At 38.4% G+C, this 27,104-nt stretch overlaps 1 protein-coding gene across 1 annotated transcript in view; it reads left to right on the top strand.

The window, feature by feature from the left end:
* Positions 1 to 27,104, top strand: part of pkn2 (protein kinase N2) — a 79,132-nt gene that overhangs the window by 38,104 nt on the left and 13,924 nt on the right. Inside the window, exons 2-8 of the mRNA XM_004913726.4 lie at positions 12,234 to 12,531; positions 17,855 to 18,009; positions 20,476 to 20,596; positions 21,270 to 21,415; positions 22,939 to 23,152; positions 24,817 to 25,002; positions 26,232 to 26,341. Of these exons, the coding sequence (XP_004913783.1) occupies positions 12,234 to 12,531; positions 17,855 to 18,009; positions 20,476 to 20,596; positions 21,270 to 21,415; positions 22,939 to 23,152; positions 24,817 to 25,002; positions 26,232 to 26,341 (1,230 nt within the window). The remainder of the gene's footprint in view (positions 1 to 12,233; positions 12,532 to 17,854; positions 18,010 to 20,475; positions 20,597 to 21,269; positions 21,416 to 22,938; positions 23,153 to 24,816; positions 25,003 to 26,231; positions 26,342 to 27,104) is intronic.

Raw genomic sequence — 27,104 nt, 5'->3', positions numbered from 1 at the left:
CAAAGTAGTACATGTAATGCGATGTCTAATTTTATAACGTTTCCCTGTGTGTGGGTGCAAAAATGAATCACCTGGGGTCATGTATCGGCATGAGGTACAGTTAGGGCAACGAAAACACCCCTGTTTAGCCCCTGTAAGCCAAGTGCCCCGTTGTCGGGAATAGCATTTTACCGGGTCATTTTTAACTAAAAGGTCCCTGAGGTTGGTGCCCCTTCTATAGCAGATCATTGGTGGTTCCGGGACTATTCTCCTTAAATCGCTGTCAGCTCCAACTATATTCCACTGATCCCGAACAAATTTACCCAGGGCTCTCGTACTCTGATTGTACTTGGTACTAAAGACCAGCCTTGTCTCACTACTCCTAGGGTTCTTAGCCCCTGTACATCTTTCCTGTGCAATTTTAAATGCCTGCTGCAAAATGTTGTCCGGGTACCCCCTCTCACTAAAACGAACCCAAATCTCTTCCAGCTGTTTTTCTGCTAGGTCATGAACCGAATTGTTCCTTAGGACTCTGCAGAATTGGGAAATGGGTAGTGACTTTTTCATAGGTTCAGGGTGACTACTTTGGTAATGCAACAGAACATTCTTATCAGTCGGTTTCCGAAAAAGAGTAAAGTCTAACCGTGTACCATTTCTGATAAGTTCAACATCCAAAAAGTGTATTCTTGTTGTGCTGACCTCATAAGTAAACTGTACCGGGCTACAATATTTGCCAGTTTATGGTTAAGCATTTAATGTCTTTGTTTCCTTTTTTCTTTTCTGTATTTTCCCGTACCATCTATGGTTACATTTTCTGCATTATTTGTCAGTAGATAAGTATGAACTTTTTTAACTTGGTATTTCTTGCACTACATGCTCCCTTATGCATAACAATGACTTTGTTATGCTTTAGCCTACAGGGTTAACTATTCAGTCATGTGACTGGGATGGGAGTGTGGGGCTTGGGGGAGTGTCTAGAGGTTTTATCTATTTATTTGCTGATTTTAACTGTGTATGTGGTCTTGATAATGGTCTTAGGAGGAGACCGAAACGTTGGCCTGTTTTAACAGCATGTTTAAATAAAAGTAACGTTTTAATTTTTGAAAAAATATCCTGGTGTGCACCAAATTCTTGGACTTATATATATATATATATATATATATATATATATATATATATATATATATATAATATAGTATACAGTATATGTATGTGTATATATATATATATATATATATATATATGTATATATATATGTATGTATATGTGTATATATATATATATATATGTATATATATATGTATGTATATGTGTATATATATATATATATATATGTATATGTGTATATGTATGTATATGTGTATATGTATGTATATGTGTATATGTATATATATGTATATATGTATATATACATGTATATATGTATATGTATGTATGTATGTATGTATATAATGTATGTATGTATGTATGTATATATATGTATGTATGCACCGACCGCAACTCCATATTGCATGCTACCAGCCACCACCCCCCAGCTACTGTTAGAGGTATCCCCTACTCACAATTCCTGCGGGTAATAAGGAATAACAGCTCACCCGACACAGCGAAAATACAACTTAACGAGATGTATAAAAGGTTCCTTGAACGAGGCTATACTGACATCCAGTTAAACCAACAACTGCAAAGGGCACTTCTACATACTCAGGACGAACTGATCAACAAGAAGAAAACAGTTGCGAATCAAACTACCCCTCTTATTTTTACTACTACATACGGCTCTACATCGTCATCTTTATCTAAAAGCATCCAGAGAAACTGGTCAATGATTAGCCAGGATGAAACGCTATCACTGTATCTCTCCGATAAGCCAATGCTGGGTTATAAGAGAAGCAGTAGCCTGAGGGATTTATTGGTCAAAACGGACTTCAAAGGGCCTTCTAAAACTCAGACTGACTGGCTATCTACATATAAGAAATTAGGTTGTTACAAGTGTCCCGATTGCACCACTTGTAGATGTCTGCTCACAGGTCCTGACTTCCCTCATCCCCTTACTGGCAAACGACTCAGGATCAACCATAGACTGACATGCACCTCCACATACGTTGTGTACATCATTACCTGCCCGTGTGGACTTTATTACGTGGGCAAAACCATTACTACCCTACGTGAACGCATTGGAAATCACCGCTCTGCAGTGAGCAGAGCACTAAAAGAGGGCAAAGCAGACCAACCGGTAGCGAGACATTTCCTTAAATTGAAGCACCCTTTACCCACCTTTAAGTGTATGGCCATTGACTTTCAACCCCCTCTGCCAAGAGGAGGGAACAGGGACCAAGCATTATTGCAGAGAGAATCAAGATGGATCCACAGATTGGACTGTGTATCCCCCAAGGGCCTTAACGAAACATTGCCATTAGGATGCTTCATCTAATATCACTCCGTCTACACCTGTGTACATTGATGGCTACTTTGTATAAAACCAGTTTACTTTCAATGTGATATTTGCTATTGTATCTCTTCGCCCTTAAACTACAATGCATATCTGTCTCCTCTTTGCCTATATTATCGGCTAAGCTGTAACCTCTTCCTACCTGGAATATAATAATGGTGATTTGCTCATATTGTCCGGAAAAGCTGCATGCTATTATAATGTTATAATGTCAGGTATCTTCCTGCTCATTTTAATACCTTTTTCTTTCTTTTCCTTGAGATGTGTGCTTTTGGTGTATACTCTGCCTAAACACCTTCTATTTGCCCGATCCGATTAAGGGGTAGCAGGCTGTACCCCCACATGCCCGCTCATAGTGCCTCATGCGTATGAGGCTGTTCGTTTGGACAGTGACACCTATTGCATTTACCCCTTTGGGGTTAATAACTTTGGGACGTGCATTACTTTGAACTTGCCCCGCGGGGGGCATGGATAGGCCTGGGATGCGTTGTCTAGTGGTGGCATCTATCTCCATTGAATACCCGCTATACAGGACAAGGGACTGTGCACATCTACTCGGCTATTACCAAGTATGTGCATTCCCCGAGGTCTGCAAACAGAGCGCTGCGTGAGCGCTATACTTGGAGTGTATTCACCTAAATGTGCCCAGGAGGGGGAGCACTGCCTGCTCGCAGCACGGCGTCTCCACCACTCACGGCCCCCTAGCAACGCTGGCCCCTCTGCTGCCGTCCCGACTGCGTGCGCACGCAATGAGCTCCTGCCTGTCAGGAGCCGATCACTGTCTGACGATCAGGAAGCGATGGGCTGTAAGTATTTTTTAGTTAGCGCTTTAATGGCGCTGGGATGACAGGCGGATCTATGACATCATACACACTCTTATCTTATCTATTCTCTTTATTCATTTACTTTTTACTCTGTACACTAGCACTGTTTTGTTTTGTTGATGTTCGGTTGCTTAGCAACACTATGTCTTGGCGCCAAAATATGTTTAAAAAACGCCAATGTCTTTGCCTTCCTGCACTCCCTGACGAAAGTCCTAGTAAAGGACTGAAACGTTGGAAACAATAAATCTCACCACTTGCATTTGAAAAAAAACTTTACTTTTTTTGCCTTATTGTGGAAATCCTAAGAGTGCCGACATCCTTTATTTATCTACAGATTTTATAGCTCTGGCACCTAGGTTTACTCTCATTTTTATGGTGTGCCTCCCACTCTGGACTGTATATGTATGTATGTATATATATGTATGTATGTATACAGTGGAGGAAATAATTATTTGACCCCTCACTGATTTTGTAAGTTTGTCCAATGACAAAGAAATGAAAAGTCTCAGAACAGTATCATTTCAATGGTAGGTTTATTTTAACAGTGGCAGATAGCACATCAAAAGGAAAATCGAAAAAATAACTTTAAATAAAAGATAGCAACTGATTTGCATTTCATTGAGTGAAATAAGTTTTTGAACCCCTACCAACCATTAAGAGTTCTGGCTCCCACAGAGTGGTTAGACACTTCTACTCAATTAGTCAACCTCATTAAGGACACCTGTCTTAACTAGTCACCTGTATAAAAGACACCTGTCCACAGAATCAATCAATCAAGCAGACTCCAAACTCTCCAACATGGGAAAGACCAAAGAGCTGTCCAAGGATGTCAGAGACAAAATTGTAGACCTGCACAAGGCTGGAATGGGCTACAAAACCATTAGCAAGAAGCTGGGAGAGAAGGTGACAACTGTTGGTGCGATTGTTCGAAAATGGAAGGAGCACAAAATGACCATCAATCGACCTCGCTCTGGGGCTCCACGCAAGATCTCACCTCGTGGGGTGTCAATGATTCTGAGAAAGGTGAAAAAGCATCCTAGAACTACACGGGAGGAGTTAGTTAATGACCTGAAATTAGCAGGGACCACAGTCACCAAGAAAACCATTGGAAACACATTACACCGCAATGGATTAAAATCCTGCAGGGCTCGCAAGGTCCCCCTGCTCAAGAAGGCACATGTGCAGGCCCGTCTGAAGTTTGCCAATGAACACCTGAATGATTCTGTGAGTGACTGGGAGAAGGTGCTGTGGTCTGATGAGACCAAAATAGAGCTCTTTGGCATTAACTCAACTCGCTGTGTTTGGAGGAAGAAAAATGCTGCCTATGACCCCCAAAACACCGTCCCCACCGTCAAGCATGGGGGTGGAAACATTTTGCTTTGGGGGTGTTTTTCTGCTAAGGGCACAGGACAACTTATTCGCATTAACGGGAAAATGGACGGAGCCATGTATCGTGAAATCCTGAACGACAACCTCCTTCCCTCTGCCAGGAAACTGAAAATGGGTCGTGGATGGGTGTTCCAGCACGACAATGACCCAAAACATACAGCAAAGGCAACAAAGGAGTGGCTCAAGAAGAAGCACATTAAGGTCATGGAGTGGCCTAGTCAGTCTCCGGACCTTAATCCAATAGAAAACCTATGGAGGGAGCTCAAGCTCAGAGTTGCACAGAGACAGCCTCGAAACCTTAGGGATTTAGAGATGATCTGCAAAGAGGAGTGGACCAACATTCCTCCTAAAATGTGCGCAAACTTGGTCATCAATTACAAGAAACGTTTGACCTCTGTGCTTGCAAACAAGGGTTTTTCCACTAAGTATTAAGTCTTTTTTTGTTAGAGGGTTCAAAAACTTATTTCACTCAATGAAATGCAAATCAGTTGCTATCTTTTATTTAAAGTTATTTTTTCGATTTTCCTTTTGATGTGCTATCTGCCACTGTTAAAATAAACCTACCATTGAAATGATACTGTTCTGAGACTTTTCATTTCTTTGTCATTGGACAAACTTACAAAATCAGTGAGGGGTCAAATAATTATTTCCTCCACTGTATATATGTATGTATGTATATATATATGTGTGTATGTATATATATGTGTGTATGTATATATATGTGTATGTATATATATATATATATATGTGTGTGTGTGTGTGTGTGTGTGCAGTGAGCATTTATTACAAGTGCTGTTTAATTAAAGTATTTCCAGGCTTTTTGTCACCCATTCTGTGTGCATCAGTTAGGGTGTCTTCCACTATTGTGAATAGCTGCTGCAAGTAAAACTCCTAAATTCCATAACAGGTATGGCCCTCTGTACCCATATAGGGAACTAAACCTTTTCCCTTGTTATCTCTGCTGTGCTCTCAGTCCGGAGTTTGATCTTGCTTTACCTCCAAATATGACCGTATAGTCAAGATGACTTATGTACCTCAAGCTGGTACTGCTGCTTCTTAGCAAAAAAAAAAACAAAAAAAAAAAAACAAATGAGAGAAAAAATGGAGTATTAAAGATTTTCTTATGTAAGCCTAACTGTAGTTCCAACCTGTTATATAAATAGCACAAAACTAAGTTTCACTATGCCTTTTAGGGAATGGATCATTGATAAGGCATGAGGCTTACTTGGCGGATCTGTGGGTAATGTACAGCCAGTTCTCTGGTGTGTCAAGCTGCAAACAGTGGCCTACCTGTGCTAACACGTTGAAGAGAAACTGAACTATTTCAGCTTCTGCACTCAGCCTTACCAATATTTTAAAGGAACTAAAGACATTTTTTTGTATGTACATTAAGTTGTCGTTACCTGTATCAAAGCTAATATTGTTTGTGCAGTGTACTGTATTGGCCCAATAAGTCTCTACCCTGTTAGTGTTTCTTCAGCAGTGCACTAGGGAGAAATACATTGTGCAGGCTCCGGCTGGGCTACAGTAGGTACACGGGAGGAATGCCATTTAGAGTCTGATATTCTCTTATTGCATGTATATTCTCTTATTGGTGTATTGCTCTTATTGGTGTAGGAAAAGGTGATGTACCGGGTTAGCCAGTCAAAATGTTTACAGGGTAACCCTTTTGAAATAAAAAATAACAAAGTGGTATAAAGGTGATACCTTTATTGGCTAACTAACATAATCAGCTTGAAAAAGGAACTAAAATGTTCTGAAAGCTTCCTATGATTATCTAAGTTAGCCAATAAAGGTATCACCTTTATACCACTTTTGTTATTTTTTATTTCAAAAGGGTTACCCTGTAAACTCTTATTGGTGTATTACTGTTCGAGGTCAGTTTACCTGCTTCTGGAGGTAGTGTAGTGACCTGCCTTGTTCTTCATTATCACAAGCTGATAGCTTTGTCACATTGTTACATTACAAAGTTGAGTTGAAAAAAAACCAAAGTCCATCAAGGTCAACCCCTCCAAATGAACCCCAGTGCACATATATACTATACCTTATACACCTACATTGTGTAGTCTCCTGATGCCATGCCCCACCCTTGTTAAACAGCCAGGGCATTTTGCAGAGGTTTTTAACAAAGTATATGGCCCCTGCCATTTGTGGCAGATTCCTGGCCTGTGGATAAACGCAAGCAGAGAATCTGCCCCTACACTCCAAAAAGCTTATTAATGTGCCTGCACCCCAGAGCCATTGCATCAGTTCCGGTACAGGCACGTGGAGTGGATTTTGGCACAAGACTCAAGCAGTTTTACACTGAAATCCACTATGTTTGCCTGATCTGGCATATTCTGGTGGTTGCTACCTCCCTCATTTTTGATGGCAAAATTAATGTATACAGAGACATGTTAATGCGGAGTATTAGAAACCTGTGTCAGTCAGTACTTACCTGCTGATATTTGATACCCAGAGTAATGAGTTTTATTTATTAATTTAACAATCTTGATTAAGTTAGAAATAGAAGTTATATTTTGTCTGTATCAGTTCCATCATAGGTGGAACTAGGCACATGCCATTTTTCTAAATTGTTGCCATTGGGCATCTTATATTTTAGTCACTCATATTTGGATTTCTATTTACCTGTGCAGCCTCAACCACATTAACATACAAACACATTCTCTCTCTCTCTGTCTCTCTCTCTCTGTCTCTCTCTCTCTCTCTGTCTCTCTCTCTCTCTCTCTGTCTCTGTCTCTCTCTCTCTCTCTCTGTCTCTCTCTCTCTGTCTCTCTCTCTCTGTCTCTCTCTCTCTGTCTCTCTCTCTCTGTCTCTCTCTGTCTCTCTCATTGTGGATAAACGAAAACTTTCACTTTTTTTGCTTTTTGTCATATTGCTTATTAGTCAACTGAAAATGATCTGTTTGTATGTTCAAATAGTTGGTTCTGTGTATCTATAGTAATATGTTGGCACTGTATAAATAAAGCATATTAATAATAAATACAATTACAGAGAGCTAGACAACAGTAACATTCTTACAGGAATTAAATTGTTCTATAGGGATGATTTGTAAGCTGTTTTAAGAATAAACTTGATAAACCTGATGCTTGGTCTTTACTTGGCTGATATTTAACTTTTACTATTATACACCCCATGTGAGTAATGCACAGATGTTTTCATAAAGGGAAAGGGTATAATAGAATATTTAGAACAAACTTTTATTTTTTAAACAATCTTAAATGTTGCATAGTTGGGGTTTCTGCACAGGAGACACCTGTACCAAGAATCCTGTCGGGCTATAATATAAAACATCTTATAAGACATAAATAATTCTTACTGTCACCCACGCAGTTAAAATACTAATTGAACTAACTTATATTTTATTCTTATTTTTTTTTTTTTTTTTTTTAAGCTGAGAGAAGAAGTATAAGATAAAAACAAAATGTGTTGGACCATGTATTTTGCAATATCAAAATGAGTGAAAAGTATTGAGAATCAGTAAATTTATTGGAACAAGTATTACTGTTGGAGGTCAGCTTACCTGCTTCTGGAGGTAGCGACCAGCCTTGTTCCCTATTACCCCAAGTTGATAGTTACATCGGATTGGCCCCTGTGCAGGCACATGGAGTGAATTTTAGCGTGAAACTTTGCACGGTTTTAGGCCAAAATCTGCTCCATGTGCCTGATCTTCCCGATTAAATTTTTCCGGGTACAGGCACATCAAGAAGCTTTTTGGAGTGTAAGGGTGGATAGAATTGGCTATGTGTGGCAGGTTCCTATGAATGATGTTTAGCATTTAGACCTATTGTACATATACTGCATGAGAACTTGTCCTTTTTTTATGTTCATGTCTCATACTGTCTGGTCCTTGCTACACTGGTCATATCATTGACCATGTGCAGAGTTCTCTAATCTCAAGCCCCTTACTGTTATGGAATTTTATATTCTACATTCCAGAAATAAACCTATAAAGTGCCTATAGTTGAAACAAGGATTAAAAAGGATAGTTTTTTACATAAATACACTGAATCTTGCCAGGAACCCCACAAGTTACTATTTTCACTGGAAGCTTTTTCCATACATAAATAAGCTTTTAGGGGGCATATTTAAAGGAAAACTACACCCCCTAAACAATGTAGGTCTCTATAAAAATATACTGCATAAACAAACTCATGTAAAACTGTGCTTCATCTAAATAAATAATTTTCATAAAAATATACTTTTTTATTAGTATGTGCAATTGGGTAGTCCTAAATAGAAAATTGCCATTTTAAGAATTAAAGGAGAAGGAAAAGTAAAAACTAAGTAATCAGTAAGGTCTTTGTAAATACAGCCATAAGCACTCACAGAAACGCTACAGAGTTCTCTGTCAAAAGAAAAACAGGATTTATTCTTGTCTAGTTGTGTAAACATGTACTTCGGTATTAGACTTCCTCTCTCAGAAAAATCCTTCATTCCAGGGCGGAGTCTGCGCAGCTCTCTCCTGTCTCCCTTCTTCTGCTCCCCCCTCTCGGAAGAATTCACCCCCCCTCCCATTAGAATGTGTGATCTGAGCTACCAGCCCCTTGAGCTGCAGCAGGAAGCTATGGACATCAAGCTAAAATGGCAGCTACTATCTTAAACAAACAGAGGAAGCTTCTAGGGCACTTGGGTATGGTAAAGCTTTCTGCAGAATGAATATAATGTTCTAGGTGGCACTAATGTGGCTAAATTATTGGCAGTAAAATGGCAATATGACTTTCCTTTTAAGAGCCGCATCCTAGGATCATAGGATTCATAGTGTACACATACATGCTAGGCCACGTTGACCAATTAATGGACAGTTCTGCCTTTTGCTCCCACACTACTTCCTGTTACAGTTAGAGCTGCGTTATTTCTGGTCATGTGATCTCTGAGGGAGCACACAGCCCATCACTAAATGGTGGATCAAGGGAAAGGATGTAAAAGGACATTATTTACCGATATATATCTGTTGGTTAAGTATTCATTCTGGGGGGATAGTGTTCCTTTAAAAAGCTGTGATCATAAATAATTGAAATAAACCAAACATTCCATAGTAATGCAACAGTACACCTTGTAAAATACGGCATGCTTATAAAGATGTAATGTCATACAGAAGTAAAAATAGATAAATTACAGCATTAGTGGTGTGGGGGGGAAAAAAAGGAAGAGTCTTTATAAGTCACGATCAGGTCTTTGTAATGGATCATTACAAATGAAACCATGCAAAACCTGGCAGCATACACGAGCGCACCATGGCATGCAAGCCTTTCAGAAAGGAACAATAATAAATACTGTTCAAAGCAGAAAACACAAAAGGAATTTGGTCATGGCTTCTTCAGTCATTTAGTTGCTTAAGTAGTCTCAATGCAAACTTTATTGTTTTGCTGACCGGTTTAAGTCAGGAATTGAATTTACACTGACTTTTGACCCCATATACAGGTACAAGGGGATACATTATTAAATATCTAAAGACTTGAGCAAGAAAACAGAAAGATAGACTTAAACTGAATTATTTGCCATCCTTTACAAATTTTTAGGTCTGCATTAGTGTTCCCTCTAAAGTCCAAATGCACACAAATTGTAAGGCCAGTCCACACAACAGCCTATGCTGTAATCTAATAAGATTACTGTCTAGAGATTATTATTATTATTAACTTATTTCTAAAGCACCAACATATTCCACAGCATTATACAATAAGTGAGTTAGTTTATACATTGGACATACAGCAACCAATAACTGATACAAGAGGTAAAGGGGGCCCTGCAAAAAAGCTTGCAGTCTGTAAGGATAAGTGGTTAAGACACAAGATTATTTGCGATTCTGAAAACGCATGAAACTATATAGCTGGAAGACTGATAGGGCAATGGTGCATGAGGCATAATTATTACCTGACACTCGCTGGCAAAAGTGGTTGTGGTTTTGGTCTACAGAAAAATGTGCCCTCTGGGCAAGTATTATCAGCTATACTGTTAGTAAGTAAATAATTTGCTGATGCATCATGTTGGTGGGTGCATGCAGGGCCCCTGGTGAAATGGTGAAAAGGTCAGACTTGCGGGAAGGCGGTGGTTTTGTTTTTGGCCTAATTGAGCAGGGCTGGGGCATAGCCAGGCATGCTGTTATTTGCAATTTATTGGGGACTCATCCATAAATACTTGTCCTGCTAACTACTGTAAGCAGTATGGAGCCCCATGTTTTATAAAAGCTTCCCATGGGAGCATGCATGATGTATCAAGAAAGTAAGGTGGAGTAGCTGCTACCCTGCACTTCCTGTAGTTGTGTTCATTAGGGCTGATCATACATGTATGTGGATCAGCCAGTTTATGGCCACCTTTAATTATTTAAACCCAACATTGTTTCCTGCTTCAATCCAAAATATAGGGTTTGTTTTTTTTGTTTTTTTTGTTTTTTTAGGAAAAAAAATTGCTACCAGAGATGACATCCTGATGCTTTTGGAAAATATGTAAATATGTTTATATGCCTTTAATACACATTTGCAACATTTGTTGTGCACAAAGATGAGCTTGGCTGTTCCTCCTCCTGTGTCTGCATTAACAAGCACTGCTTCTTCCTGGGTGCATGGAGTGGATTTCAGTACAGAAATGTGAGCATGCGTTTTTGCACCAAAATCCACTCTGTATGTCTGCAATCAGACCAACGCAGTGTCTGTTAATGCAGACATAAGAGCCAGGGGAGGCAGTTCGCCTGTTTTCCAGCCTTCGTTTGTACACAGACCGAGAGACACAATGTGTGACCATAGTCTTAAAAATAAGCTGCCAAGTAGAATTGAGGCTGTTCTTCTTGCAGAGTAGAGCTGTTTTACCTACATTTTTACAGACAGACAGATTTGCTGTGTAAGATACCATGTTTTTTGTACTTGGTTACATATAATTAGGGCTAAAATGGCATTTATTGCATTAAAAACGCCTATAGAATGAAATACTTTAACGTAAAATATTTGTGGCATTTATATTATCTGTTTATATTATATAATAATTTTATAATACAGGCGCGTTGATGCGGGACTTTAAAGATTACTATTATTTAGTATAATGTTGTCTTCCCTATGTGTACTTTTCCTATAATCTAATAATTTACCTATTGTAATATAGGTGGTTCCTAGTAGTGCTTTGTAAGTTTATTTATGAAGTTTTACATGCATTATACATCATTCACATCAGTCCCTATCCCAGTGGAGCTTACAGCCTAACAACAGTAGGGTCAATATTAGGAATATATATATATATAAATAAACTACAACTTTGTTATAAGTCCTGAGCGATGCGATTCATATTTTTGTTTATTATCTACGCTGAAGAGGACTGCACCCAGGCACCTGAGATTTCATGATATCGTGAGTGCTGTTTATCGGGAACTCTTATGTGTATATATATATATATATATATATATATATATATATATTATAATAATTCTATATATATATTATAATAATTTCTGGTCCTTTTAAAATGTTGTAGGGGATGGGGTAAATATATATATGTTTATAACTTTTATAACTATATTGTTATACATTGTAGCATATAACTATGTTCCCTTTTGTCGGAATTTATGCTTGGTCTTTTATTTCTGAAATTTTTCCTCTCTACAGGACCCCAGAAGCAGTATAGTCGCTGAACCCATGGGCATTTTTCCAAAAATCGACTTTTCAGATCCACTGGCTCAGCCGCATTTGGATGAGATGAAGGACCAGATAAAGCGTGAAATTAGAAAAGAACTTAAAATCAAAGAAGGTGCTGAAAATCTTCGTAAAGTCACTACGGATAAAAAAAACTTGGCTTATGTGGACAATATATTAAAAAAGTCAAACAAAAAACTAGAAGAGCTTCACAACAATCTGCAAGAACTAAATGCACATATTGTAATGCGAGAGGCAGAGAATCTTCCAGGTACAGTACTTCAGTCAGTGGCTTCTGACTTCTTGTTGCATTATAGCAATCTAATATTCACTTTGCCTTTCTCATCTTTATAGGTAATTGTCAGATGATATTTATGAATGTTGAATCTTAAGTCAGCCCAATAAAAATACACTTTTTAGAACGTGCAGTGCCTCTTTATCATAATTTGCCCTCTTAGAATGCATATTTCACCATTAAGATGTAGCATACTTTTTTTAATACAGTTTTTGAGGTTTAGCTTATTTTATTATGCTGACTGAGCAGGATGTCGAGGGCAATTGTTCTATACTAAGAGATGCTGACTCATTTGCAGTTGATAGCATTGTTCATTTCTTCCTGGCAGTGACTTAGCATTTAGCTGCATAGTTGATGCTTGCGAGGATACAAAACCTGAAATGTTCTTTGTAGCGTAGGGGCATGCTGTAGTATTTAGTAGTATTTCGTGTGCCCTACACACATGCCCTTGGGTAGTTTTATGGAAAGGATAGCCCGGGTCTATCTATAACATACTAAAAGTAAAAAAGATTTCATTCATGTGCAGAATGTGTGCCCTGAGCACCTTTGCAGTACTTAATTAGGCATTCTTGAGAGAGTCTTAAATCTTTATTTTCTTAGACACCTTCAGCAATCAGAGATTTAATTCTCATTTAAAATTGCCCCTCAGTTCAGTCCTCAAGAAAGACTTTCTTGTTGCACCTTTCAAAAGCCACTCTGCACTTTGTGCAAACAGAAGCTAACTACATCAATGGGCAAGACATTTGTACTTTAGCCTTAGACTATATACGTATGGTTTGGCTAAAGCAACCAGTTTGTACTGTGGCACACAAAGCATTTTGACAACTGCTATACTTTCGGGTACAACAGCAGTGGCAAATCACCCTTCCTCTTCAGTCGGCAGCCAAACCTGACATGTCTGCCAGGGCATTTTGACCACAATTCTAACTTCAGATTCCATGGTAGTCATAAAGCCTATTGGATTACAGCAGTAGTCCCCAACCAGTGGCTCGTGAGCAACATGTTGCTCCCCACCCCCATTGAGGTTGCTCCCAGTGGCCTCAAAGCAGGTGCCCATTTTTGCATTTCTGGCTTGGAGGCAAGTTTTGGAAGCAGTCTTACTCCAAGCAGAGTCTCCTGCAGGCTAGCAGTTCACATGGGGCTACCAAATAGCCTTATTTGGAATCCCCAAAGAAATTTTTTCATGCTTGTGTTACACACCAACACTTCTGAGTGTGGCTCACGAGTAAAAATGTTGGGGATCCTTGGGTTACAGTTATGCTGACATAATAGCAGATACAGGTTTGGGAACCCCTATCTGGAATCCTCTGGGTTTTCTCAGAATTTTGAGCTTGATGCTAAAATCTATTTTAGTGAGTGCTAGCCAGTTGGCATTTAAAGTTCTGCTTTGTCGTCTTCCTTCTCTATTAACATCTAGGTAAGAAGGGAAGAATTAGAGCAGTGTTGCAGGATTGTCCTGAATTTAAAATGGCTTATTCTACACTTTAGAATAAGTGTGGGCACCAAGTGTCATTTTTTGTGAGCATTTAGGATACTGGGACGCAGCATAAGCTATCCCATACTTAAGCACTGTCCACAAAAAAACTGTGGAGGGTTGAAACATTGAAAAACCATTTTCCCTGTGCTTGTTTAAAAAACCTGGTATGTAATTTAAATACATTTTAGTGATCTTTGTGTGTAGACTATTCTAAAACATTGGTTTTTGGACTCTTTATTTCAAGATAGGGATATATTTGGCACACAAGTCTGTATCAGTCATAGAAACTGTTTCACCCCAAATCTAACTGACCTTCATTTCTTACTTTGTAAAAGACTTGCTGCTGGTTGGCAAACCATAGATTCTGCCTAAATGTAAAACTTTCCGATTGGCTCAGGTACTTGTACTGTTCTTACAACACATATTGTCCTGTCATGAAGGCATAATGTAGTGCATGTACATTAAATAAACACACTAAATATAAAAATGTATTTTTAATAAATATATTTAATTTAGGAATGTGCCAAAACCACAATTTTAGGATTCATCAAAACATCACAAATGATTTTGCTGGTTTATATAGCATTACTGATTTCGCAGACTGGAAGGAAACCATGATACTTGTAGGAAACCTTTTCCCAACATACCTCACAAGGTACGGTAATACAACCTCTTCTTTACCTTGTACCATTGTGAAGTAATGAATTCTGCTTAGTATATTGGGTGGTGCACAAGGGACATCAAGTACCAGAATCCATCGCTTCACAATGGAACAAAATGATGAAGGGGTTGGATCATTCTGTAAAGATAGTCTGTGTATGCTACAAGGGCCAGTTCCCAACCTATCAATGTTTCCTTTCAGTCTGTGGAATCCAAATATGTCTAAGATTTTTATTTAAAAAAATTTACATAGTGGAGATAAAAAATATACACAGGTATATTTGAGTCCCTTAGACAGATTTGGAAGCTTATCTACCCATGTATGGGGACCCCTGATGGACATCCTTAAATGATATCTGGCCTTTTTCTGATATGTTTTTGTGTTATTAGTGGTTTTCTATACTTACTGTGCTTTAATTACATGTTTAATGGTAGGAAAGCAAACAAGACAATACCCACTTGAAAAAAAGCCCAACAGTGGCAACCACTCAGCATGCAACTTTTGTTGGTCATTGGTTGCTATGGGTTACGGCATATGGGCATATGTTTTTACATATACTACATACAGTAGAACTCCCTTTATACATTTTGCAGGGGGATGGTATACGCATCGCTTTGAAGTTGCCACAACGGAAACTTCGGGTGACTTTAGAAAACCAAATCGACACATATTCCATCCCACCAGCGATTTACATTCTTGCTGGTGGGAAGGCATGTCCGGGGAGATTAGCTGCCCGCAATAGCGAATATTTATCGCGGGCGACTAATCTCCCCGTGTACCAGAGCCCTTAGGGTGAAGACACATGAAGCTACTTGTCACAGCTACTAAACACCACAAAAAATGAGAAACAATAGCTTGTTTTTATACCTGCTTTAAAGCAGTTCTAATGTGTCAGAAAGCTCAGACTCAGGCACAATGCATTGAGATGGCTGCCTTTTTATTTCTAAATTACACTGTTTGTGCCTACACACAAATATTACAACTAAAATTTGTTGGTTCAAGAATTAAAGATTAAATGGTAGAGTAATGTACTTGCAATGTAAACAGTGTAATTTAGAAATAAAGATTGCATTATAAAAATACTTTTCTAAAAGATGATCGAAGAGTAAAACAAATATAGGGTGCAGTGATTAAAGGCCAAGGAAAGCCTCAGTCACTGTGAGTTACAAATTTGTTAGGAACTCCCCCCAGTGATTTTTTTTTTCTTAGCTCTTACCCCAGTCCAGCAATTCTCTTTAAGCGATTTGACAAAAATTCAGTCATCTATGGGATTAAAGGAACACCAAAAAATGAAAAGGTTTTGTTTGCTTTAGAAACAGTTTATGAATAAGTTATGTAGCAATGTTGGCAGCCATTTAAGCTGAATTTTACATTTTACAACAGCTAACAAATAAGCCCTGTAGAATACAGTGGGTTTAGTTCTTACACAGGATCTTACACAGGGATCATTTCTTTGGAAATATGTTATGAGAACCTCTTATGTAAAACAAGACATTTGTTTTAAAGGAGAAAGAAAGGTAAAAACTAAGTAAGCTTTAGCAGAAAGGTCTATGTAAATACAGCCATAAGCACTCACAGAAACGCTGCACTGACTTCTCTGAAAAAAAGATTTCTTGTCTTGTCTGTAATGCCTGTGCCAGAGACACGCAGCTTTCTGCTCTCTCTGGCTCTTTCCTCCCTCAAAAATGCTAAGAACTCACTCCCCCCCCCCCTTAGGAATGTGGATCTGAGCCAATCAGCAGGAAGCTGACTCATAGTCTAACTAACTGAGCATGTTCACTTGATCTGGGTGTCTGTGCAGGAGTGAGGCATTATGGGAACTTTCTTTACACAGCTCAGCGTTTTTTCTTCCTGTTTGGCTTTTGATCTTCTGAACAGGTGAAATGTGGGGAAACTTAAGGGCACTATTGAGAGCAGAAAGGTATGCCTGCAGCTTGAGGTTAACTCTTTATTAGCCTTTCCTTCTCCTTTAAAGAAATAGTTTATTTGTAAGTAAGGGGTCAAAGATGCAAACTTTAACCATTAGAAAAGCTTTCACTTTGTGGTGTAACTGGTCCTTTAATACTTGTCATTGGCAACTTTCCCTCTTTCCTTCTATGTGCAAGTTTTTGTATTTGAATCAAATGACTGTGGAAGTAAACGTGTCATGGTTCTATTTACACTTTTTCATTTTGTTTCCATATTTTCTGTACATTGTCATTGTTTTTTGTTCCACCCATTTTAACTATGGCAAAAGAAAGACCCACTGCATACGGAACATATTTTCCACCAACCTTTTGTAGCCAGCAGAGTAGCACCTAAACGTGTCTTTATACCTCTCAGCAGATTCAGCCTTACACCCACCAGTAAGCTATCCGCTCAGTCGGAAGGGGGCAAAATGGCACATGGGGTCAGCTTAATTTTGAAATAACCAGTGACTTGATGGCCCTTCTAAAAATGGCATAGTCCCTGTATGACTTCTCTCCTTAATGGATCAAACACACAAGCTGTGGTCTGTGCAAAAATGTAGTACAAAAATAGAAGGTAATGGAGAAAGCACAAAAGTCTTTTTTTTTTTTTTTTAAATCATCAGCATTGCTTTTCTTCCAAAAGATGTTGCACATGTCAGCTAGGCTTGCCTTTCTCAGTTACTCAGTGGACGTAATTGGGCTCATCTGTCTGGCCATATGCATAAGCAAGATGGTGTAAAGATAATGAAGATAATAGTCCATTTCTCACCTTAGCTAAGGTGGCCATACACATAGCAATTCCGATCTTTTGCACGAAAGATCGTTTTCACCCTCCACAGACATTCAGGGCTGAATTGTTAGATATGGAGGTAGAAACAATAGAAATTCTACCTCCTTCTGCCGATTTACCCCTTAACGTAGATTTTGCTTGGGCGCCTTCAATGGTGCCCGATCAGAGTCTTTTAACCTGGCCGATCGGTGAGTCAACTGATATCCACGGCCTTTGTGATATCGGTCGCCTTGTCGAGCCGCCATACACGCAGCGAATATTTTACAAAACGAGGTTTCTTACAATATTATCGGTACGTGTATGGCCGGCTTTAGCTTGATGAGAAAAGGCCATGGCAAAGGACTTGTGTGTGGTAACCTGGTATATCTCTTAGGGATATAACATAATGGCAAAATCTCATCATCCTGATTTATTTCTTACAGATTGTCCAAAAACTCCAGATACTCCTAAAAGTGATTCTGGCTCTTCAGCTTTTAATGGAAGGCTGATAGCATTACAGAAGCAACTAGACATTGAGTTAAAAGTGAAGCAAGGAGCTGAAAACATGATTCAGACCTACTCTAATGGACCTTCAAAAGTAAGTACATTAAAATATCAGTTGTTGATTTCCTAAGATTTTAAAATTGCATATATATAAACAATAAAAACTCTCTCGCAATAATATAAGGAACGCACTGCTCTTAAAAATCTAAAACAAATATTAATATGTTCATCTTGTCTTCCTGGAGAAGGTAACTTTTTTTCTGTCATTAAATAGGGTAGGGGTCTAATGCAGGTCAGTTATTTCATATGCTTTTTTTTCTAAGGTTTGTTTTACTTCTGGTATGCACAACCATGTGCTTTAATTTATTTTAAATTAATTGTTCAGTGTAAATGAAACTGTGTAAAATAGGCGCAAAATAAAAAAAAAATTCAATATAGTTAGCCAAAAATGTAATGGCAGAGTGGGCAGATGTCTAACATAATGGCCAGAACACTACTTCCTGCTTTCAGCTCTCTAAGCTGTTAGCAGTCAGTAGCCAATCAGTGACGCGGGGGGGCGTATTAGACATGACTGTTCATTTAGTTTGCTTTTGAATCTGACCTGCATGCTCACAAACTAACTGAACAGTTATGTCCCATGTGGCCCCCCCTAAAGTCACTGACTATTGGTCTATTTCACTGGAATGACACCCTAGCTCAGGGTATTAGGTAGCAAGGACAGGACAGCAGGGTTTCGCACCTCCTCGCACCAAAAGATGTCATTAGGGTAAGGGCCATGATCCATGGAGAGATTAGTCGCCATGTTAAATCTCAGCTGCTGTGGGCAACTAATCTGGCAGGAGGAAACTTTGTGCCGCTTATGAAAACAAAGCCTGCGTGTGCCTTCCCACCGGTGATTTACCTTTTTGCCAGTGGGAAGGCCTGCGGTAGCCGAGATTTAACCATGGATGGCTAATCTCCTCGTGGACCATGGACCTTACCCTAATGACATGTTTTGGTACGAGGAGGTGTGAAACCCTGCTGTCCTGTCCTTGCTACCTATTACCCTGAGCCAGTGTGTCATTTTTGTGAAAAAGGCTGAGCATGGAAGTCTGTAAAATTTACTGGGGTGCTACAATATATTAGCAAGGTGAAACTGGGGACAATGAAAGGAAATGAAATGAGCACAGCTAATATTTCTATAAACAAAATATTAAACAATAAACGTGCCTAGGCAAGCGAATTAACTGTAACAAGTACACACACAGTTGGCACGGGATTATGCAGCTATATCTAACTTCTGATTTAATCCATTTAGGTTTTCAACCTTTTGACTGGGGCAATACCAGAATGCAGGGAAATAATGGGGCTGGGTGATTGCATAAGGGAGGGGTTGAGGGCCAGGAGTGGCAGAGTTGTGTCATAAAGTAGGTGGCTCGGGCAGAGATTGGATGATTAGGCAGGGTTACAGACCTGTCCAACTGAGAGAGGGTTGGTGGAAAAGAGGCACTCCTAAACGGCTTGCTTCTTAAATTATCTTGACTCAGACTTGCTTTACTTAAATTAAGATTGGGCTGTTGCTACCACCAGTGACTGAAAGGCAGAATGACAGCGGCCTTTCAGCTTGATGTGTCAGCAGTGAGAGAACCACAGAAATCTGTTACCAAGTTGTACTAGTGTTTGTGGCATCCCATGCTTCATCTGTGACATAGAGGAGGAATGTGCAACATTTGACTTTCACCTCAACCAATATATATCATACTTTAAAAAGCACTCAGGAAGAAAAAAATATACGTACACACCCCATTAATAGGATTACACCAGGTATAAATAAAATATTGTTTTCAGATTATAACAATTCTAATTTTATGCTCTATCAATATTTAATAGTGGACTAGAAGAAACTTCAGGCATGCATTGCATAGTTAGCAGTCTACATTTATTTTGGTACAAGCTCCAGTTTTGTTACATGGACTTTTTTTAAAAACTCATACAGTACCTTTTGTCTGAAGGAGAATTGTGCTCTGTATAATCTGCTCAGACACTTCCTTTTCCTTGCTTATATACACTCTGTATAGAGAAGTGTATAAAGAGAGAGTAATACATGAAACCACTTTAATTAAATTAGTTCACCATTAAGCTAGCTTTCAGTATGCTATGCTATTCTTTTCAGTTTAGTGTCAGGTTTACTAGTGCACCAGTGCATTTACTCATAGCTTACCAATCTGAGCTTGTAGCAGACTGATCAAAACTTACCAATGTCATGCACCATCAATAAGCAATACATCTAGTGCAGCTAACTGACCCAGGCTGTTTGGCTGTATAGATCAGTTGGCTGGGTTCAGGAGCAGAGTAGCAGCATGTGCAGGACATTCTTATTAGGAAATGCACACTGTGCTTCAAATATTGTTTTGGGAAATTACACTTACTAGACAGCTTTTAGACTATCTGCATTGGGGGCTCTTATTTGTGAATCCATTTATGGGGTTTTAGACCACATTTTTACTTGTTTTAATTTTGTTGAATACTGCTTTATTAGTAAGTTTGTTCAGATGTTAAAGATTCATTTTGTCTTTTGCAGGATCGAAAACTTCTTGGCACTGCTCAGCAAATGCTCCAGGATAGCAAGACTAAAATAGAAGTAATACGCATGCAAATTTTACAAGCCAATCAGCAGACTAATGAGATGTCTTTTGACAATGGTAAATATTTAAAGACTGGTGTACCTGGTAGCTCCATTTTCAACAATAATAAACGCACTTCTCAATTCAGTCAATATTGAATTAAAGTAAGTGGTAACGTGGTAACCTCTTATGTGCCCTTCAGCAGGTGGCTTGATTGTTTGTAGCACCATTGTGATAGTGGCTAGTAGTGTATTAAACTTAGCCATATGCAGGCCACTGAAAGCTGCTGCCCCCACTTCCCTATCTATGGGGCCCTCACCGCAGCCTGTCTGACTGATAGCTGTCCAAAAATAAGCCAGTTTTCAAAAATCCTGTTGGTTGAGGACTGCGTCAGTGAGTCAAGTCAAGGTGAAAGACCACAGTATGATCCAGTGCACATGTTTTCAGGCCACAATCAGCTGACTAACACTAATGCTGGTACTTTTAAGTGATAACTTTTCAATTTCATGGGTGGTAGCCAGAGATAGTTGTTGTTTTTTTTTTTTTTTTTTTCTTACTGTGGTCTAAAGCAGCTCCTCAGCTGTTGATGAACAACAGCTTATCCTTCTGCTGCACATTTTCAGTATTGATGAACAACAGCTTATCCTTCTGCTGCACATTTTCAGTATTCTAGATGTATTCAGTGAAGTGATTTATTTATTTATTTTTCTAGCAAATTAGCAAACATGCTGTGCAATATTTTGTTTTCCAGCAAAACCTGTGATAAGCCCCCTTGAGCTGAGAATGGAAGAACTACGACACCACGTTAGGATAGAATTTGCTGTAACTGAAGGAGCAAAGAATGTCATGAAGCTTTTGGGTTCAGGAAAAGTTACAGACAGAAAGGCTCTTTCTGAAGTATGTTTTCTGTTCAGCGTTCCAAATGTTTTTTACTACAGTGGGTTTGGTTATTGAGCTACTAAAGGACGCAAAAGCATATGTTATATGGAATATTAGAGGTAGTATCACATGCTTATATTGTTCCTGAACCTTGGGCCTTTGTACCATTCTGGGCCTTGGTACATTTTTTTTTTTTTAGTCAAACTGTTCATGCATTTGTTCATATCTTGAGCCACTGGGTCCTACACTGAAACAGTCACAGAGACTATAAACCTTTTAAAATAATTATATATGTTTCAAATGCATACATTTCAAATTTATTATTCGTGTTGTTTATGTGGTAAATTGTCCTTTTGCTTAATTTGTGTGCGATCATCTTGCTCTTCTGTTGTCTTTTCTCTGGGCCCAGGCAGGCACATGTGCAGACAGAAAAAGCTGACCTTTTGCAGCTAAGTTTGGCATTCTACTGTGCATGCACTTGCCTGGACTGGAATAAGGATGACCGAAAAGCCAAAGATGATGGTGACGATGGTCTACTACAAAAATTGCCTGGGCCGGTGCAGTTTTTAGCAAACAGCACCAGCCTGGGGTATCGGGCAAGTGATTATCACCACTGGGGGGTGCTTAACATTTTAGTACCCCTGATTGATTAGACCTTTTGTTCTCCTTTAAAACTGTCTTCCATCAGCAATAAATTTACAGAAAAGCATCACCCAGAAATTTCAAACATCCCATATATGCACAGGTAAAGGACCCATTATCCAGAAAGTTCTGAATTAGGTAAAGGCTATCTCCCATAGGCTCCAATAATTTTTTACATTTTTTCTCTGTAATAACAAAACAGTACCTTGTACTTAATCCCAACCAATATATAATTAATCCTTATTAAAAGCAAAACAATCTTACTAGGTTTATTTTATGTTTTTATATGATCATTTTTTTTAGTAGGCAAGGTATGGAGATCTAAATTATGGAAAGACCCCTTATCTGTAAAAACCCAGGTACGGAGCATTCTGGATAAAAGCTCCCATACCTGTATATATGTATGTATGTGTAATATATAAAAAATATATAATTTTGTTTACTCAGAATGATTTCCACAATATTGCTATATATCATTGGATGCCAGCCTTCTGTTACTTGCTTGTACAGCTGGCAGCTGCAGAGTTCAGCTGAAAGATGCACACACAGTAAATACCTGCCACACCAGAGAAGCACATTGCAGTGCAATGCATAAATTGATTATGTCGGGTTGTTGCAAGTAAAGCAGCATGCAGTGTACATGTAACATTAATTTGTATGCATTGTTTCAGCTCCTCAAGCTTCTGTATAGCTATCAGCCTAGAACAGAACTGGCGTCCTAGAGGTTGATCTGATACCACACCTGGATGCTTTTCAGTGGATTTTAATCCAATGGATTGATATCCAGTCTTTAAAAAGAAAATCATTCTGTACCATCACATATCATAATCATGTATGTATTCTGTGCTTTTACGTTGTTTTGTGGCCATACATTTTTGTTTTCAATATGCTTTTGACAGGCTCACTCAAGATTTAACGAGTCAAGTCAGAAGCTGGATCTCTTAAAATATTCCTTGGAACAGAGACTCAGTGAACTTCCAAAAAACCATCCCAAGAGCAGTGTTATTATTGAGGAGCTTTCCCTAGTTGCATCTCCAACATTAAGTCCACGCCAAAGCATGATTTCTACACAGAATCAGTACAGTACACTATCCAAGCCAGCGGCTTTAACAGGTGAAAAATATGCATTCTATGAAGGCTTACAAATTTACAATGAATAGATTTGTACATGATACAACTCTATGGGAAAAATTCCTCAAGCTGTTATAGGGGCAGTGTGTCTTAAAATGAACTTTTATAAAGATGTAAAACAGTTTGCAACTTTTTTGGGTAGTTTTTTAATTCTTGACGTGTGGTGCAGCTGTCAATTTTGAGCAGGGAAGACAGAATGGAAGATGAATTGTGTAGTAGATTGTCTGAATAAAAATATAAGTAAAAAGTCTAAACATAAACTTAGAGCATCACAACCGATCCTTTTTTTTTTTTTTTTAATGGTCAGTGACCCAGACAATTCGGTTAGCAGTTTTTTTACTTGAAGGCCAGGAAGAGGCTAAATAAATAATTAAAAATGTGATAAATGAAGAGCAGTTGAATGCTAAAGTATACATCCATATATAACATTCTTATGGGGTTATGTAAAAAAAAAAAGACAATGGGTGTCATTTATTGACACTGGGCAAATATGCCCAGGGGCAGTATCTCATGGCAACTATTAGGGCTCTGGCACACGGGGGAGATTAGTCGCCCGCGATAAAACTCCCTGTTCGCAGGCGACTAATCTCTCGAGTTGCCTGCCCCTGCCATCCCACCGGCGAACATGTAAGTCGCCGGCGGGATGGCAGACGCGGCGGGGCAATTTCAGGGAATCGCCGAAAAAGACTCGGGAGTCTTTTTCGTCGATTTGCGCGAAATCGCGCTGCCGCGTCTGCCATCCCGCCGGCGACTTACATGTTCGCCGGTGGGATGGCAGGGGTAGGCAACTCGGGGAGATTAGTCGCCCGCGAACAGGGAGTTTTATCGCGGGCGACTAATCTCCCCCGTGTGCCAGAGCCCTTAAAAATGTTGCATTCATTGTTCTACCTGCAGCTGGCTGAAAAAGCAAATTACTTATTAGTTGCTATGGGTTAGTGCTCATGGGCGAATTTTCCCAGTATTGTTAAATAAGCCCCAGTAAGTTTGGCCAGGCGTGGTAACCCATAGCAACCAATCAGCAGGTGGCATTTACTGATCACCTGTTTAAAAGCAAATATGTTATTAGTTGCTATGGGTTACTGCTCCTGGGCAAACTTAGTGCCTTTTTTACATATGGGGGTTAGAGTTTATTTAAAGGTGCACTTTCTCATAAATTCGCTAGATTTTCTGTACACTAAACTAATATTAAATGAATGTTTTTTTTTTGTTTTTAAACATTTGACTTTAATATAAGAATTGGTTTATTAACAATATAAATCAATCATAAGTTACTACTTTTCTGATTTAGTGTTTTTGTTTTTTTTTCAACATTTGTATTTTGTTTTTCATCTGGTTAATGTTCATAAAATTGTTTTGCATTGCGGTTGAGTTATTTTCGTTTATTCTTGTCTTTTCTGTATTTTGTTGCTCACTAAATGTCTGCTTGTCCAGCATAACTGTAAAGCAGTACAGTAAATGTATCTGTAGAGATGATGTCACCAATGTGTCTCGGTGCAAAAATTTCCATTCAAAACTTCTTGGAATGCGAGCCCTCATTAATTCTAGTGCATTAAAAACACTTTTTTAATACCAAGTAGTAAGTACTGCGAATCATAGGGTTAACTGTTTTTGGACAGTCTAATTATATTCTTGCTTCCATTTTAAAGGTACCTTGGAAGTTCGACTTATGGGCTGTCAAGATATACTGGAAAATGTACCAGGCAGATCCAAGGCTGCCTCTGCTACCTTACCAGCATGGAGCCCAAGTGAAGCACGGTCCTCCTTCATGAGCAGAACGAGTAAAAATAAAAGTGGTAGCAGTCGGAACCTTCTGAAGACAGAGGAATTTTCCAGTTCAGTAACAATATTTGTTTAATTTCCTTGGTTAATGTTAAACTACAGTAGCATTTCATACATCGAATTACAATTCACGCTTTTAGCCTTAAAGGGGAACTCCACCAAAACACAATTTTAAGCTTTTTGAAAAGTACATTTCATACATATTCTAGTTTAGGGAATTACAGTGCAGCATAATGACCCATTTAAGCTATTTGCTTTAGATTACACTAGCATATTGAACAAATGGCATGCAAAGTGGAAAGCATTGACTGATGCAATGTAATATGCTAACAATATTTAGCACTTTGATAAATACTTTCAGTCTGGCACACTTCTGTATAAAAGGCCCCTTCATGCTATACCATGTAAGGGTAATAAAATACTTCAGAGCATTGCACTGGCAGATATGTCAACCCCCAAAATAATTTTTTGCCTAATAAAAGAAAACTTAATTCTAAGCAACTTTGCAATATGCATTCATTACATATTTGTAATGGTTTTTTTTAGTTATTTGTATATATAACTGCTATTAAAAGCAGTGTCTGCCTGTCCTTTCTATTCTCTGCCCTGGTGGCTCTGGTGTTTGAAACCATGTAACACAAGCAGCAGACTGACAGACCTGACTTGCTGGAGGAGACTGGCACTTCAAACATTGTTTAAAAAGTAACAACCAGGAGTTCAGCAAATGCTGCTTTCTATAGCAATTACTTTTACAAATAACTTTAAATGCACTAATAATTTTTAATGAATTGATATTGGGAAGTTGCTTAGAATTGTTTTCTTTTATTAGGCAAAAAAACATGCCAATGTTTAAATAATGCTAAATGGTACATACACTACTTGGGAGAAGTGTTGCTTTAACTAAAGTTCTTAATACCTTTGTTCAGTTAAATAGGTTATGGCCTGTGAACAGATTTTGTGGATTTGTTTCATACGTTAACACTGACACTTTAAGGGGTGATAACAGTAATTTGTGGTTAAAATCCATGCCTGATGGCAGGAACAGCTAGGTAAATGGAATGTGCATTTATGTGTCCCTTAATCCTTGTATCTTATTGATCACAAAGCGTAACACAGCTGACCGTTTGGTACTTTAAGGGTAAAAAAGAAAAATCCTAACTAATCTGTTCTTAAGTAGATATTTTGTTGTTGCTGATTATAACAGCAAGTGTTTTGTGTTTTTTTTTTTTTGTTGTTAAATCCTCTTAGTCTTTTAAGCTGAGTTGCTAAATTTTCCTTACAGATGAGGTCTGTGCTATGTTAAAGCTGGACAATACTGTGGTTGGTCAGACCAACTGGAAACCAATATCCAATCAGTCATGGGATCAGAAGTTTACACTGGAACTGGATAGGGTAAGGATGAAGTCTTGGACAGCCTCCTCTCTCACCTTCCCAGCAACAAGAAATTTCAGTACACAAATGTATGAATAAAATGTGACTTGCAAATTAATATATATTGAAAATCTAGCTTTAACAACTGCTCTGAAAATATGCTCTAGTTGAATTAAAAAGTAGCTGCTGTGTTACTTTTAGTTATATAATAGAAAATTAAGATGTATTTTGTCCCTCCCCCTTCCTTGCCCCGTTAGTTAATTCCTGTGTATTGCTGTTCATTGCCCACTTATTCCTCTCTTTGTATTATTTCTATTTCACTTGCCCTTGCAATCCCTTGCTTGTTTGTTAACTTGCTTTACCTATATAAGCATTATTCTTTTTTGGAGACTTTCAAAAGAGATTGCTAGGAGGCAGGTGAGGTTAAAATCTGACTGGCTCATTAGCAGTGGGGTAAAATGGGCCATGTTTATATATAGTGTGTGCCTCAGCCTTTTTATATATATATATATATATATATATATATATATATATATATATATATATATATATATATAATAGGCTGAGGCACACACTTATAGGGATAACAACCTGGGTGCAAATCAGATAAACAATCTTGATAAAGGTCCTGGGTGAGGACCGAAACGTCGATCTAAATAAACTAAGCATCTTTTTTTTTGATAAAATTTTCCTGGTGTGCATCAGCATTTTTTACATTATATATATATATATATATATATATATATATATATATATATATATATATATATATATATATATATAT

Source organism: Xenopus tropicalis, chromosome 4 (assembly GCF_000004195.4).
Source record: "Xenopus tropicalis strain Nigerian chromosome 4, UCB_Xtro_10.0, whole genome shotgun sequence".
NCBI classification, from domain to species: domain Eukaryota; kingdom Metazoa; phylum Chordata; class Amphibia; order Anura; family Pipidae; genus Xenopus; species Xenopus tropicalis.
This window is presented reverse-complemented; position numbering and strand designations above follow the sequence as displayed.